The sequence below is a fragment of the Podarcis liolepis genome (assembly GCF_965112155.1).
Source record: "Podarcis liolepis genome assembly, chromosome: 17".
In the NCBI taxonomy this organism is placed as follows: Eukaryota; Metazoa; Chordata; class Lepidosauria; order Squamata; family Lacertidae; genus Podarcis; species Podarcis liolepis.
This window is the reverse complement of record NC_139571.1, coordinates 32,049,162-32,063,655: the sequence shown is the minus strand read 5'-3', so window position 1 is coordinate 32,063,655 and position 14,494 is coordinate 32,049,162. Positions and strand designations below refer to the sequence as shown.

General features: G+C 45.7%; 2 protein-coding genes across 7 annotated transcripts in view; one reads left to right on the top strand and one right to left on the bottom strand.

The window, feature by feature from the left end:
- Window positions 1-14,494, top strand: part of LOC310696250 (uncharacterized protein) — a 960,839-nt gene that overhangs the window by 352,708 nt on the left and 593,637 nt on the right. The gene's annotated exons all lie outside the window — the stretch shown is intronic.
- The window catches only part of LOC310696199 (PH and SEC7 domain-containing protein 3-like), a 152,619-nt gene that overhangs the window by 97,102 nt on the left and 41,023 nt on the right, over window positions 1-14,494 (bottom strand). For 3 of the 6 annotated variants that reach the window (XM_083481404.1, XM_083481403.1, XM_083481402.1), the window contains 2 exons: window positions 2,532-2,744; window positions 2,337-2,417 (listed from right to left, as the gene is read on the bottom strand). In XM_083481404.1, the coding sequence (XP_083337530.1) occupies window positions 2,337-2,417; window positions 2,532-2,744 (294 nt within the window). Of the gene's footprint in view, window positions 1-2,336; window positions 2,418-2,531; window positions 2,745-3,359; window positions 3,664-9,581; window positions 9,804-13,609; window positions 13,693-14,494 lie in introns of those variants that run through there. The other 3 variants (XM_083481405.1, XM_083481407.1, XM_083481406.1) reach the window with 3 other exon arrangements.

Genomic DNA, 14,494 nt, shown 5'->3' with positions numbered 1-14,494 from the left:
GACGAAATTAATTCGTTCCGCAATTCTCTTCGTCTTGCGGTTTTTTCGTCTTGCGATGCACGGTTTCCCATAGGAATGCATTGAAAATCAATTAATGTGTTCCTAGGGAAACCGCCTTCAGACCAGGTCCGGGGACAGTCTGTCCCCCGACCTCTTCTGAAGGCTGGGGGGGGGGACAGGGGCTTTTCTTTACACTGCCAGCCTTCAGAAGGCTGTTCTGAGGGCTGGCGGTGGGAGGGGAGGCCCTTCTTCCCACCTCCCGCCCCGCAAGCTCCGGGCGGCCGTGCTTCGGGTGACAGGCTGCCGCCCCGAGCCTCGCGCGCCCGGCGGGACCTCCTGCCGGGCGCGCGAGGCTTGCAGGCATTCGCCCGAAGCAAGGGGAGCTCTCCGAAGGGCTCCCCGTGCTTCGGGTGACAGGCTGCCGCCCCGAGCCTCGCGCGCCCGGCGGGACCTCCTGCCGGGCGCGCGAGGCTTGCAGGCATTCGCCCGAAGCAAGGGGAGCTCTCCGAAGGGCTCCCCGTGCTTCGGGTGACAGGCTGCCGCCCCGAGCCTCGCGCGCCCGGCGGGACCTCCTGCCGGGCGCGCGAGGCTTGCAGGCATTCGCCCGAAGCAAGGGGAGCTCTCCGAAGGGCTCCCCGTGCTTCGGGTGACAGGCTGCCGCCCCGAGCCTCGCGCGCCCGGCGGGACCTCCTGCCGGGCGCGCGAGGCTTGCAGGCATTCGCCCGAAGCAAGGGGAGCTCTCCGAAGGGCTCCCCGTGCTTCGGGTGACAGGCTGCCGCAGGCTGCCGCCCGAGCCTCGCGCGCCCGGCGGGACCTCCTGCCGGGCGCGCGAGGCTTGCAGACACTCGCCCAAAGATTTTAAAATGCTGGGGGTCGGGAGCGAAGCGTTCGCTCCCGCCCGCCAGCATTTTGGGATCGCCTGGGGCAGCGGAGAAGTCTCCGCTGTCCCGGGAAGGCAGGCGGGGGGGGGAGCAGGGACCTTTGCCCCCCGCCGGCCTTCAGGAGAGGTCCAGGACCTCTTCTGGGGGCCGGCTGTGGGCGAAGGTCTTTGCTCCCGACCGCCAGCATTTTAAAAGAGGTCCCCGGAGATTTCCCTATGGGCTTTCGTCTTGCGAGGCAAGCCCATAGGGAAATTCGTCTTGCGAAGCGCCTCCAAAGCAGAAAACCCTTTCGTCTTGCGGGTTTTCCGTCTTGCGAGGCATTCGACTTGCGGGGTACCACTGTACCTGTTTCCAGCCTTAGAATGTGTTGCTTCTCAATAAATGTGTTACAGTAAGGGGGGTGGGGGAGGCAAAGGAAAAAACAACTCCAATACAACCCCCACAAAATGAAAGATTGTGTAAACCACTGTTACACTTCTTGCACCCCCAGACATTTGAGGGATGGGACTAGGACTGGCTGTGATTCCTTTTTCTCCAAATGTAGTCCTATCTTTCTCACACACACTTAGGACTTGCTGGGTGCTGAGCTTCCTTAAAATCTTCCTTCCAGTAGAGAGAGCACACTGTTTAGATACACATTCCAAAATCCAGCTAATCCAAATAGCTGTATATTTTTTAAGGTAGCACAGCTGTTGGGGTCTCTCATCTCCCCTCCCTATATATATTTCATAGAGATCTTGTTACCTCTTGTCTCCCTCAGTCTTTAGATCACACAATGGCAAGCCTTTCCAAATTTGTTATTATTCTCTCGCTTCCCCCTTTCTTTTTCCCTTTTCTTAAAAAAATAAAGCTCTTGTGGGGTTCAGGGAGGTGTTTCATAGGTTTTAAGTCTTCGCCACTCAAGAATTACAAAGCACAGAGAATGCAGACCTATCTGTGGTTTCTTTAAAAAAGCCTAAAGAGGGACTGATAGATCATGTCTGCCAGATTCCAGCTCCTGCTCCGTTCTGACCGTTCTGCTCCAAGCCCCAGCTTGGGTAAGAAGCCCATGCGCAGGGAAGGAATCATAGCTCAGTCATAAGAAACACACTCTGGATTTACAAATCCCTAAGTTCAATACCTGGCATGCAAACCTGGGGGCTTCCCAATAATCAAGTGATGGAAAGGTCACAGGGTGGACAAATAGTCCATGCATAGATGCAAAACACTAGAATCCATGCTGGTGTCTTGCCAGGTCTGGATTATGGGCCAGCAAGGCCTAGGTGTGCAGGATTGTACATTATATTCAATGCATGTAGGCAGGTCAGGCCCAGGACAGAGTGGGAAGAGGCTTGTTGCTGGGTGGGTCAGGGGCAATCATGCCAACCCACCTTAAGAGTGCGAAGGCACACCTTAAAATAGGCACATTATCAGTGGATGAGACACAACCCAGGAAAAGACACAGAGATTTCCTACCTGAGTGAGTGATCCAAAGACATGCCTGTGAAATCAAAGAACTTGAGGTATTCCTCAGCGACAAGTTTGCTGAACTCATTGCTTAAGATGCAGGAAAAGAAAGAAGGAAAAGAAAAAAGCCACATTAATAAAAAGTGAACTTTTCATGTTTTTTTTATCATTCTGCAGATGCAACATGAACAGCCAGATCCTTACTTTTTCCCCAAGTGCTTCGCTACATCAGACCGCTTGAATCGATCCAGATGATACAGACGCTTTGCCAGCCTCCGGGCTGCTTCCGCATTGCCGCTGGTGGTCCCATTGATGAAGTCATGCCCCAGGTTTTCGTGCCCATCTTTCTCCAGGAAATCGTTGCTTCCCATGTCCCCTACGGCATCTGGCGCCGTTGTGCATTCCAGTCTTGCATTGCTATGAAACAAACGGGAATATTAAGGGAACTGGGGAAGTGAATATCCTTTTTTTAAAAAATAATGTTTTTCAAGAAGAAATCCCTTTTAACAGCAAAAGAAGACTACATCAAACAATAAGAAAGGGTTGTCCCACTACTCTTTAAATATCTGTTCGCGTTCTATTCCCTCCCCCTTTCTTTTTTCTTTTTCCTTTCGCCTCCTGTGATGAGGCTGCATTTTAATATTTTAATGTTTCAATATTTTGTTGTATTTTAATCTTGTTTTTAAGTTGTATTCATTCAACTTGTTTTTATTATTGCTTGTTAGCTGCCCTGAGCCCGGCCTTGGCTGGGGAGGGCGGGGTATAAATAAAAATTATTATCATTATTATTAAGTCACTTTGAGAAGAAAAAGTTCACATGCTAATAGTGAAGATAATTCTAAACAATTCCATGTACAGGACACAGGTAGCAGTTTCTTCACTTGAGCTTCCTTTGTCCTTCCTCAAATTCTGGTTATATTTGTCAACCATGTATATGGGGAAGCCACTGAAGGCCTTTCTAATAGCACCTACTATGGGCAAGAGAGTCATATCAAATCATGGTCCTTATTCAACTTATCGATCTTATCATACCTGTTCAATCTCCCATTAGAGCCATCCACATCACCGGCTTGTTCATGTTTTTTCATTCCTCTCAAACAAAGATTAAGCACTGGGCACACACGCAGTGTGCCCATCTACTGGCAGTATGCAGCGCTCTCTCTTCAGGGAGGCGAGCTAGGCGATCCTCTCTCATTAGTTTATAGGAAACCCAAATTGGTACTGGTGTGCACCAGGAAGTTCAGAGAAGGGGGAAAGGCCTCTATCATCGCCATGTCAAGATGGCTGAAATCTATGCCTGCCATGCACACCACCACATGACTTGAGGAAGTTCCACTGGACATTCTAGACAGGTGGCATTCTGCAGAAATTACATCACAAGGAATTCTGTTCCATAGTGGGTGTGACATATTTGGACACACTTGTGTAAGTGACATCTAAAGACCCAGACCAATGCATGGGGGGCAGCAACGCTCACCTGACCACTCAACAGCTGAGTCGTTGGAATCATAGAATTGTAGATTTAGTTGAGACCCTGCTGATAACCTAGTCCTAACCCCTACATTGACACGGGTGGTGGTGGTCTAAACCACAGGGCCTAGGGCTTGCCGATCAGAAGGTCAGCGGTTTGAATCCCCGCGACGGGGTGAACTCCCGTTGTTCAGTCCCGGCTCCTGCCAACCTAGCAGTTTGAAAGCACATCAAAGTGCAAGTAGATAAATAGGTACCATTCCGGCGGGAAGGTAAATGGCATTTCCATGTGCGACTCTGGTTCTCCAGAAGTGGCTTAGTCATGCGAGCCACATGACCCAAAGCTGTCTGCGAACAAACGCCGGCTCCTTCGGTGTATAGAGCAAGATGAGCACACAACCCCACAGTCGTTCGTGACTGGACCTAACAATCAGGGGTACCTTTACCTTTTAACCCCTACATCACAGGAATCTCAACTAGATCATGCATGACAGGTGACCATTCAATCTCTGCCAAAAAAAAACCTCCAAGGAAGTAGAGTCTATCACCTCTCACGGGGGTCTGTTCCACTATCAAACAGAAAGTTTACTGCCAGAAAGTTCTTCTGCGCGCTTAGCTGGAATCTCCTTTCCCTTCCAGTCTTCTGCTGTTTGGTGATAACTTTTGTCTTCCAGCCTATATTTTCTGTGGTGAACTTACCATGAAATCACATTATTTTATTGGATGCAAGCCACGCCAAATATGCACACCTATCAGAAGGGTAGCCTATAAATTCTCAAATAAATATACATACATTGTGGAAATCATTTAAACTATTCCTTTTTGTTTTGAGAATACTCTCTATCATGGCACACTGGATCTGAACTTAACGAGGCCTGCATTCAAGTTTCTGGGCAAAGCACACTTTATTTTCTCTACCTACACCACAAGGTTGTTGTATGTATAAATAAGAGGCACACGCTACCCTGAGCTCCTTGGGCAAAATGTGGAATGCAAGTATGATAAAATAAGGGAAGGGGGAAAGCCCACAGTGAGGAAACTGGAACGCCTCGCCTAAATTTGTATTTCTGAATATAAGAAATCCCTTGCTGGCTCAAACCAAAGTCCATCTAACCCAGCTTTCCATTTCTAACAGGAGTCCGACAGATGCTTCTGGGAAGCTCAGAAGCAGGATGTGAGTTCTAGGGAGTCTGGTTACTTACCAGGCACCTTTGTGTTTATATCTATAATCCAGGAAAAAATGTTTGAAATTCCTAGGACGTAGCAATCCATAGAACTTGTCCAAAGAAAACCCACACCGACACATTCCTAGGGGCCAGCATGAAATATCTAGGTGCCTTGTAGCACCAAATGCAAAAGAATAATAACAAAAAGTCTGCCACCTGTTCATATGGGCTGACAGGCTCAACACTTGTGAAGCGGCCTGAAAAAATGCCTTTGTTGCCGCTGCGGCCACAACAGCACTGTGTGGCCTTCGCTCAGTGTTGCTGCCAGGAGCCAGGCGCTTGGATTACGGCCAGCAATAACAGAATACACATTTGCATTGTCCCAGGAATCAGCCCACACAGAATAAATAAATGAGTGGATTTGCATTTCAGCTAACTGAGATGCTATTTGCGATGCTGCAAAAAGGCCCATGAAGATATGATGATTTCAGATTCGCTTCTTCATTGCTGGAGTACCTGAGAATTGAAGTGGGTATGGAAAAGCTAATTTGTCTTACTCTTCAGCCCAGTGGAAGAATGAAGGGCGGATTCAAATTCAGAATTGCTTCTCTCCACTTCTCAGTGGAGTGGAGTGGAGTAGAGAAGAAATGGAGTGGGGGTTGGACTAGATGACCCCTGGGGCCCCTTCCAACCCTACAATTCTATGATTCTTCTACGCCTCTGTACTCAACCAGAACGATACAGAAGCAACAGACTAGCAAAGGAGTTTTTTGCCCATTTGGCAGAGTGAATAGAAACCAATATGGAAGACTAGCCCATATGGAACTCTTTGATAAATGGATGCTAACATGTCCAGCAGTGCTGAATGTGTATATTTACTTCCTAGCATAGATGTGTATACACACGTGTCCTTGATAACCCCCTCCCTCGCTTTTGCCTGCTCTGGGGACACATCATCTTTTGAAATAAATGTTATAAAACTAGGTGGAAAGGCTGGATAAAAAGTGTTTAAAGGCATCTTTAAAAAAATTACAGTAAAAAAAATACTGAACAAAAACTAAAAACAACTGCTGATCCCGTCAAAGTTGTAGACGTCTAGATTTTTTATCAGTGGCCAGGTCAAAGCTTGCAACCATCTGATTAGCTCTGCATCTTTGCCTTCCAAAATGTGTGCACCCTCACAATCAGTCAAGGCACAGTGTTATGAAGGACAGTTCTCTTTCTTTTTGTTTATTTTTTATTGTTTCATTTTATGGGATTGGTCTGATAAACATCTAAATGCCTCTGATCAGTGTGACTATTCTCAGAACAGCTCTCATGGCAAAAATAAAGTTCTGCTTTCAAAACGGTGAACTTGAAAGTTGTTTCATATAAAAGATTAAAAGAACACACCCTGCAATTTATCTTTAGTTGCAAATATCCTACCAACAGTTGCAGCACTCAGATAGAACACGATATGCGTAAGAATGTCGCATGTGACAATCAACATGACAGACTGAGGAGGCGTCTGCATAGGATGGAAATTCATCAGATGCTAAGGAACGACTTCCTTGTTAATTAACTTTTTCTCTTGAAAAAAGAATGAAGACGGTAAACAAATCCCCACTCTCAGTATTTGATAAATTGCATTACCCTGCGTTAACCTGGCTTACACACCATTCGATGCTGCACTTTGAAGTCCTACACGAAAATGGCCTTCAAAAGGTATGCTTTGAAGAAGCTCATGCTTCTGTGATAGGAGTGACCCAGCTGCTCCCACACACAACTCCAGAATAATGCTGCAAAGTCGCTCTGCGTCTATCAGCCTATGAACAGAACTTCTGTGCCATTAATTCACTCACTCACACAGTGGAAATCTGCCAAAAAGACAATGACAAGGAGGGGACGGGGAGGGCGAGAGGAGAGAGAGAAAGAACAGCCCCAACCTGCTGAACTCACCACACTGCAAAGGAACAGTTATAGGTTTCCTTTAAAATAACTTACGCATTCTGGTTTACAAAGCATTCTCATCCACAGCTGAAAAGCCTCAAGTCTAACAGGAAGAAAGCTGAGTTGCTATGGTGAAGTGTCTGTGTCTCAGGCTAAGCAAACCTACCTCAAAGGGTTGTTTGTAAGGCTCAAACGTCGCCTACTGTAGCCTGCTGCAGGAAAAAGCAGGCCAAATCTGAGGTGGACCGACGGACCAACCCTTAACTCCTTACTGCTGTGTTTCCAGCATACTGATAGCTGGGGCGAGTTTGTTTGTTTAATTTAGAATTGTTGGTACACTACACCATAGGTCAGCAAACTAAGGTCCGCAGGCTGGATCAGGCCCAATTGCCTTCTGAATCCGGCCTGCGGACGGTCCGGGAATTGCTGCGTGGATCACCAGCATGCGCATTCCTTCCCTCTCCCTCACACAGCGGCGGCACCTCCTCCCTCCCTCCTCCTGGCTTCTCCCTGCCCTGTCTAGAGGAGGAAGGGGGATGGGCTTTGTTGCTGCCAGCCCCTCTCCGGAGCCCTTTCACACACAGCTCATCATCCCTCCCCTGCCGTTCTCCCCCCCCCCTTCCAAAATATAGTCTGACCACCCACAAGGTCTGAGGGACCGTGGACCGACCCCCTGCTGAAAACGTTTAAGGACCCCTCCACTACACTCTTAGAGGCAATGAGTTTGCTTTTAGGGTGCATGTTTAAATAATGTTGTCAATATAAATTCTTACCTGTATTGCAATATTTTAAATGGTAACTTAGGTAACTCGGGCACTGAACCTGATGAGACACAGAGAATTACCTGCACTGAGAAGAGACAATTGGGATAAGCGGTGCCTCTTGGGATCCCTTCATTATTTAACACGAACTAGGCCCCAAATATAAGACCTTCACGCTCCCTCCCTTATAGTCGCTTTTAACTGTTTGTCTCTGTTTCTATCTTTTTAAATATGTACAATATAATCACCTTTTAATTACTAGTTTTTATTCCTTACCTGTTTTAAGCCTTATGTGTTCAGTTTATCCATATGTTTTATCTTATGCTGGTCTGTGACCGAAATAAAATTTGATACTAACATACTTATTCCCCACAGCACTTAACTGACTCGGTCAAGTTATAGTAACGTGTGCTGGCACACATCTGCTTTGCTATAGCCCAAGAGAATCATGGACTCACTATGCCAACATCCTCCTCCCTTCCTCCGCTTTCTCTCTGACAAATACATATACTTAAACATTTTTAAGCACTGGTTTCAATTAGCAGCCAGCAAGTAAAACAGGAGAAAATCCCTAATGAATGTGCAGATTACTTATTTCTGGCGGTTCCCTCACTGCAAGAAGTAAAGTTACAGGGAACCAGGCAGAGGGCCTTCTCGGTAGTGGCGCCCACCCTGTGTAACGCCCTCCCATCAGATGTCAAACAGATAAACAGCTACAGTATATGACTTTTAGAAGACATCTGAAGGCAGCCCTGTACAGGGAAGTTTTTAATGTTTGAGGTTTTATCGTGTTTTTAATATTTTGTTGGGACTTGCCCAGAGTGGCAGGTACTCTGTTTCATCCAGGTACATCTATTAAGTGTCCAGCCACACGCTCAAGCACCTTAGTGGGTGTCTAGATTCGTGGACGCAAAGCCTAACTTTATAGGATAACTGTGATAAGAGGATCAAGGCTATCCTATGCATTAAAGCAGGATTAAACCAATAAACACAACCCTTGCCACAATGGGCAGTATGTTTGATATTTTACTGATAATGACAGTTTGCTGCTCCTTAAAATCTAATTTTTGAAAGGTTTGATAGAATCATGTGTAAAACAAATTCTTGTTTAAATGAACAGCCTCTATACCATTTGCACCACACTTCCCAAAGTGGAATTGTGTCTATATGTGCAAGAACTTCATCATGTATACATTATGCATCTCTCTCAATTATAAGAAAAACAAGGTACCGTATTTTTCACTCTATAACACGCACCCGACCATAACACGCACGTAGTTTTTAGAGGAGGAAAATCCGTAGGCATGCTACCCGTAGGCATTCCCTCCATAACACGCACAGACATTTCCCCTTACTTTTTAGGAGGAAAAAAGTGAGTGTTATGGTGCAAAAAATACGGTAATTGTAAGAAGAAGAATTTAAGGTTTGATTTAATTTACAATTGGCAGGGCAATATAAGGCTGTATAGCATGATGGGGTCAAGCTTATTGAAATCTATCAGCAGGCTATCGGAGTTCAGCTAAAAGGAGAATTCATGGCATCTTAGGCCCAGGTAAATAGCAGAAAGTAATTATGGGCCTTGGTAGCTTCACTAATCCCTAATGATTCATCTTAATTAACTGTATATAAACACAAGGATTTATATTCAACCTCAAAGTGGTTAAGTCACACTATCTCCAATGGTGCTTACTCCCTAGCAAGCAGATTTAGAAATGAAACCTTAATTGGTGCAAGGAGAATAACATTTTAATTATCTCACAATGCATTGTTAATGCATTGCTAGATATAGACACCGTTCTTGACTTTATAGTCACAAACTTGATTTTCAAAAGCAGCGTGTCTTAGGCTGATTCTCAGAGTGAAATTGCATATTGTTTTCCTGCTAAATCACAGTTAACTGAAAAAGAAGTAGGGAAATATCTAATTACCTGACTTGGAAAATGGTCAGCCGGTAACTATGCCCTTGACAAACGTGTTATCAGTGCATTCTATCTGCTCAGCAATTCTTTTCTCTCCACCGATACCTTCTCATGCTTCAGAAAGAGGAATAAACACACATCATACACAAGTTTCTGCTTTTATGCATCCCTTGGGGAGCAGGAATCAAAACTTAAAACAAATTTAAGGACTTCCTTCCCCTTCTTCCTAGTTCCCTAACATAACATCCCTCCAACAGGCCTGCTTCAAAGAAGCACAATATACAATGAAGTCACCCCTAACCCCCCCCCCACTTAACATTCCCTTTAACCATTTGGAGACCAGAACAAAGAGCAGCTCAAGCTATTTCTACAATTGCTTCTGGATTAAATTCTGTCCTCTAGAGGAGAGGAACAGCTGCTCCAAAAATACAGCATTTACAATTCCTTTTCAAATAGGTGGTGGTGTTTTTTCCCGAAGGGGGGGGGAGGGAGGGGGGCGTAATGGAATACAAACGTCTCATGCTTGCCGGCTGCATAACTCTTTTTTTAAAAAACCAAAAGCACTAGCAGCTCCAGCAAACTAACCTTTCCCCTTTGCAAATCAGCTTCTTTATCAGCAATGCCGCCAAACAGCTTGAATACTGGTTCCTAGTGGTCACGCTAAGTTTGGAGGGGTGAGGAGAAAGGAGAACCCTGAATTTCAGTGCAAGTGATTGCAGCTATCACTCTAGGTAGACAGCTGAGAGCAGCAGAGTTAACTAGCAAGAATGCAAAGGGTTGTGGCATTTCTTTTTCTTTTCTTTTTTTTTACTGACAGACCTAACTAATGGATCAGAGAAGCCACGCTGTTAAATTCTGAGCCTTCATGCACCAGCCTGACTAGCGTCTCACTAAAAGACAGATGAAAAGAGCTATGCTGCAGAGATTGAAAGGTACTGGGATTCTACAAAGCTGGAGCAGTTTTTCCACCTAGGAATTTCCCTCCCTTGTTATATATACTAATATTTCTATTTTTGTCACTTAAAAGCCTGAGCTATTTTCTGTTCTCACCTGCTCTCAAACAACTCTATCAATTCTCCCTTCCTGCCTCTTCACCCCAAATCTCCCTTCCTCAAATGGTACTACCGCTCACTGAAAGCCCATCTTAAAACCTGCCTCTTCTATATAGCCCCCAATTATTTACGCCCCATCTTTCCTTCGAGAAGCTCAAGGTAGCAGGCACGGTGCTCTTATTCCCACCATCCGCACAACAACCCTGTGAGGTAGACTGATTAGGCATGTGTGGCGGTCCCAAGGTCCCCCTCAGCTTAACCTACCTCACAGAGTTGCTGTGAAGATAGAATATACAGTATTAACTCTAGGGATACTTCGCACTAAGCTTTGAAGCCTATGGAGAGTTGAGGTTTGAGCAAGGAAGTTTAGAGGGCGTTTGCAAGCTTTTCCAGTGGTGTTACCAATATACAGTGCTACCTCAGGTTACATACGCTTCAGGTTACATACGCTTCAGGTTACAGACTCCGCTAACCCAGAAATAGTGCTTCAGGTTAAGAACTTTGCTTCAGGATGAGAACAGAAATTGTGCTCCGGCGTCGCGGTGGTAGCAGGAGGTCCCATTAGCTAAAGTGGTGCTTCAGGTTAAGAACAGTTTCAGGTTAAGAACGGACCTCCAAACGAATTAAGTACTTAACCTGAGGTACCACTGTACACAATTTTACTTAAGTGCGCAGTGCCTTGGAACATAAACCCCACATAAATGTTGCCTGTATCCAAAAACTAAGTCTAACGGATGGTACATGTTATCCTTCTCTCTTCCATCCCTCCTTCCTCTATGTTTCTTCCACATAAAACATTAGAATGTCACATTTCTAATTAGAAAGGAACAGAAGGAAACTTGAGGCAGTCCATTTTTTAAAAAATATTATTTTGTGTTTCTCCTGCGTTGTAAAATATCATGCATGTAACCAGTACTTTATAAACAAATATATGAAACATATGCATAAATCCCTCCCCCTCCCCCTTCAAAGTTGAATTGGGTACAAGGCAGGAAGAGATTCAGCAGTAGTCTTCAACCATTTCAGACCTGGGGCTCACATTTAACTCAAATGTGCATTTGGGTACCCATATTTTAGTAGTTCACCAAATATACGTGGGGTGGTAGTGCCGCTGCTGTGTTGTAAACCACCTTAGTCAAGTTGTGACCCTGTAGTGAGTCTTGACCCACGAACTGAAGACCATTGAAGCAGGTGCAGGCCATCATTCTAACTCTGAATAAGGCAGGTTCTTCTATCTGCCTTCCTGCCCTGCAGCACGTGCTGTGCTCCCAACCTACATCAAAAGTTGTCACTTCATTCAGTGTAATGGCCATTTTATTTAAGTGTGCACGTGAAAAAGTTGCCTATTTCATCTGAGCTAGGACGCAAAACAATAACCAGCAAGAAATTGGGTCTCAGTTTGTCACCTCCTACACCACTTTCACATCCTGCTTGTGTACATACACATACACATCTCCATATCCTCTGCTCCTAGGTGCCTATAACGCCATGTAAGTACAGTGGTGCCTCGCAAGACGAAAAGAATCCGTTCTGTGATTCTCTTCGTCTAGCGGTTTTTTCGTCTTGCGAAGCAAGCCCATTGACGGATTAGCGGATTAGCGCTATTAGCGGCTTTTAGCGGCTTATCTGCTGATCGGATCAGCTGATAAGCAGCTTAGCGGCTTAGAAAAAGGGGGGGAGGGGAAAAAACCAGCAGGAACTCGCAAGACATTGTCGTCTTGCGAAGCAAGCCCATAGGAAATTCGTTTTGCGAAGCACCTCCAAAACGGAAAACTCTTTCGTCTAGCGAGTTTTCCGTCTTGCGAGGCATTCGTCTTGCGGGGCACCACTGTACATGTACGTACGTACACAAACAGAGTCCCACCTCCTAATACACATACTTCAGAGTTTGAATACCTCCAAGTACCAGCTGCTGGAGCCAAAGAACAGGAGAGGGGTTGTTGATTTCATGCCCTGCTTGTCAGTTTCCCAAAGTCAGATTGCCTTGCAGCTGTCACAGAGGCTGCTAGACTAGATGGATCCTGGTTTGATCCAGTGGGACTCTTATTGCATCCTTAATAGATAGGAAACATGTGCAGAACAATGGAATTGCCCTAAGGTAAAACAGTCTTGCTCTGAGGCTCAGAAGAGATACTGAATTAATTGCATATGTGTCGTTATTTTTATTTTTTTAATGTATCCTGCTTTAAACCATGTAGGTCTCAAAGCTGTTTTAAAAAAACAAGATATACAACTGTTGTACTAGCCACAGACAGGCTTCCTTCCAGTGAGGCTTGAACAGAAGACATTCCAAGTAGACTTTAATCCTATCTTAATTAAAGAGAAGAGGGTGCAAAATATCATGTGTCTGTACTGGTGGTAAGACAAGGCCCCAAATCCCCTTTTTATACCCCTAAGCGGCCTCTAAACGCCACAGACATCATTCCCCTGCCCCCTCCCTCTTTCATTTCTGGGATGGCAACCATAGGAGCAGATCTGGATCCATTTGCTGGGGGGGTGCGTGTGTGTGTGTGTGTGTGTGTGTGTATCTATATCTTATCTGTGCATCCTATAAAAAGCTGGCTCACATCCATTCAGTTGGCTAAACCTCCTGCAATAGCTGCCCTGTCTCTTCAAATGCTAGCTATCGAACTCCAAGGCAAAACAAAACAGAAACAGAAACACAAGAGTGGAAATATCCTTCCAGAAATAGCAGGTTCTCTCTTTTGTTGGATGCTGCAGCTTATTTGGAAGTGAGATCACATAGTAACTGAACTATGTTTAAGAGAGAGTTCCCCTTTTCAAAAACAACCTCGCCCTTTAGGGGGGAAACTCAGCCAAGATCCTACATAAAACATGCATGCTAACTGATTTCAGAGCAGCCAAGGCCTCTCTCTCTCTCCCAGCTATGCCTCTCCCACCTTGCGATCAAAAGAACACTGCTCCCCCCCCCCCAATGTCACAGCAAGTACACTGAAGCCATGCAGAGTTTGGGCGCAGACTTACTGAACGTAGCCAAGGTCGGCAGCTGATAGGCCAGGCGGAGAGAAACACCCAGACACAAAGGAGCCCATAGGGACTCCTTAGCCCACAAGCTACTGCTAATCAGTCTTTTTAATTTCAAAGCCATGTGACTCACTTTCACAGAGAGGCTTCGCCTCTCAAGCCCCCCTCTCCCTGAAACTCAGCCCCTAACAGCTGAACCGCATGGAGAAAAAGGTTGGTCCCCTTCTGCTCGTTCATTTAAAGGATTGGATAACATTACTGCCACACATCACCCCTCCTGTCGATCAGCTGATCTCTAACCAACATTTAGAGCCGGGCTCTGCTTTGCACCACAGCCGTCAGAGCTTCATAAACGACCACACACACACACACACTCTCTCTCTCTCTCTTAGGCAACTGGCCTCTGATCTAAAATCTACCTGGCATCTTTTTTTAAAAAAAAAGGATACAAAGGGATTACATCTCCCTTCTGACAGATTCTTCAGTATTGAGACAGAAAATCCGTTTCCTGCTGAGCTCTGGTCTTCTTGCTCATATTTTGGCTTTCAAAGGACCAGCTGGTTTCTCCAATCTGGTCCTCTGAACATCCACTAGCTATCAGACATGCTTACCAACCCGTTTTGACGCTTCAAGTCCATGTTAAAGTTAAAAAATATTTCTAAACGGATGGGAGTCAAATGTCATAATTTGCATTCCCTGGAATCTCCAGATAAGGCTGGGATAAACCCTTGCCTGAACTCCGCGGCCAGAAAGACAGACGATTCTTGTACAGTGGTACCTTGGGTGAAGAACTTAATTCGTTCCGGAGGTCTGTTCTTAACCTGAAACTGTTCTTAACCTGAAGCACCACTTTAGCTAATGGGCCTCCCGCCGCCGCCGCCCGAT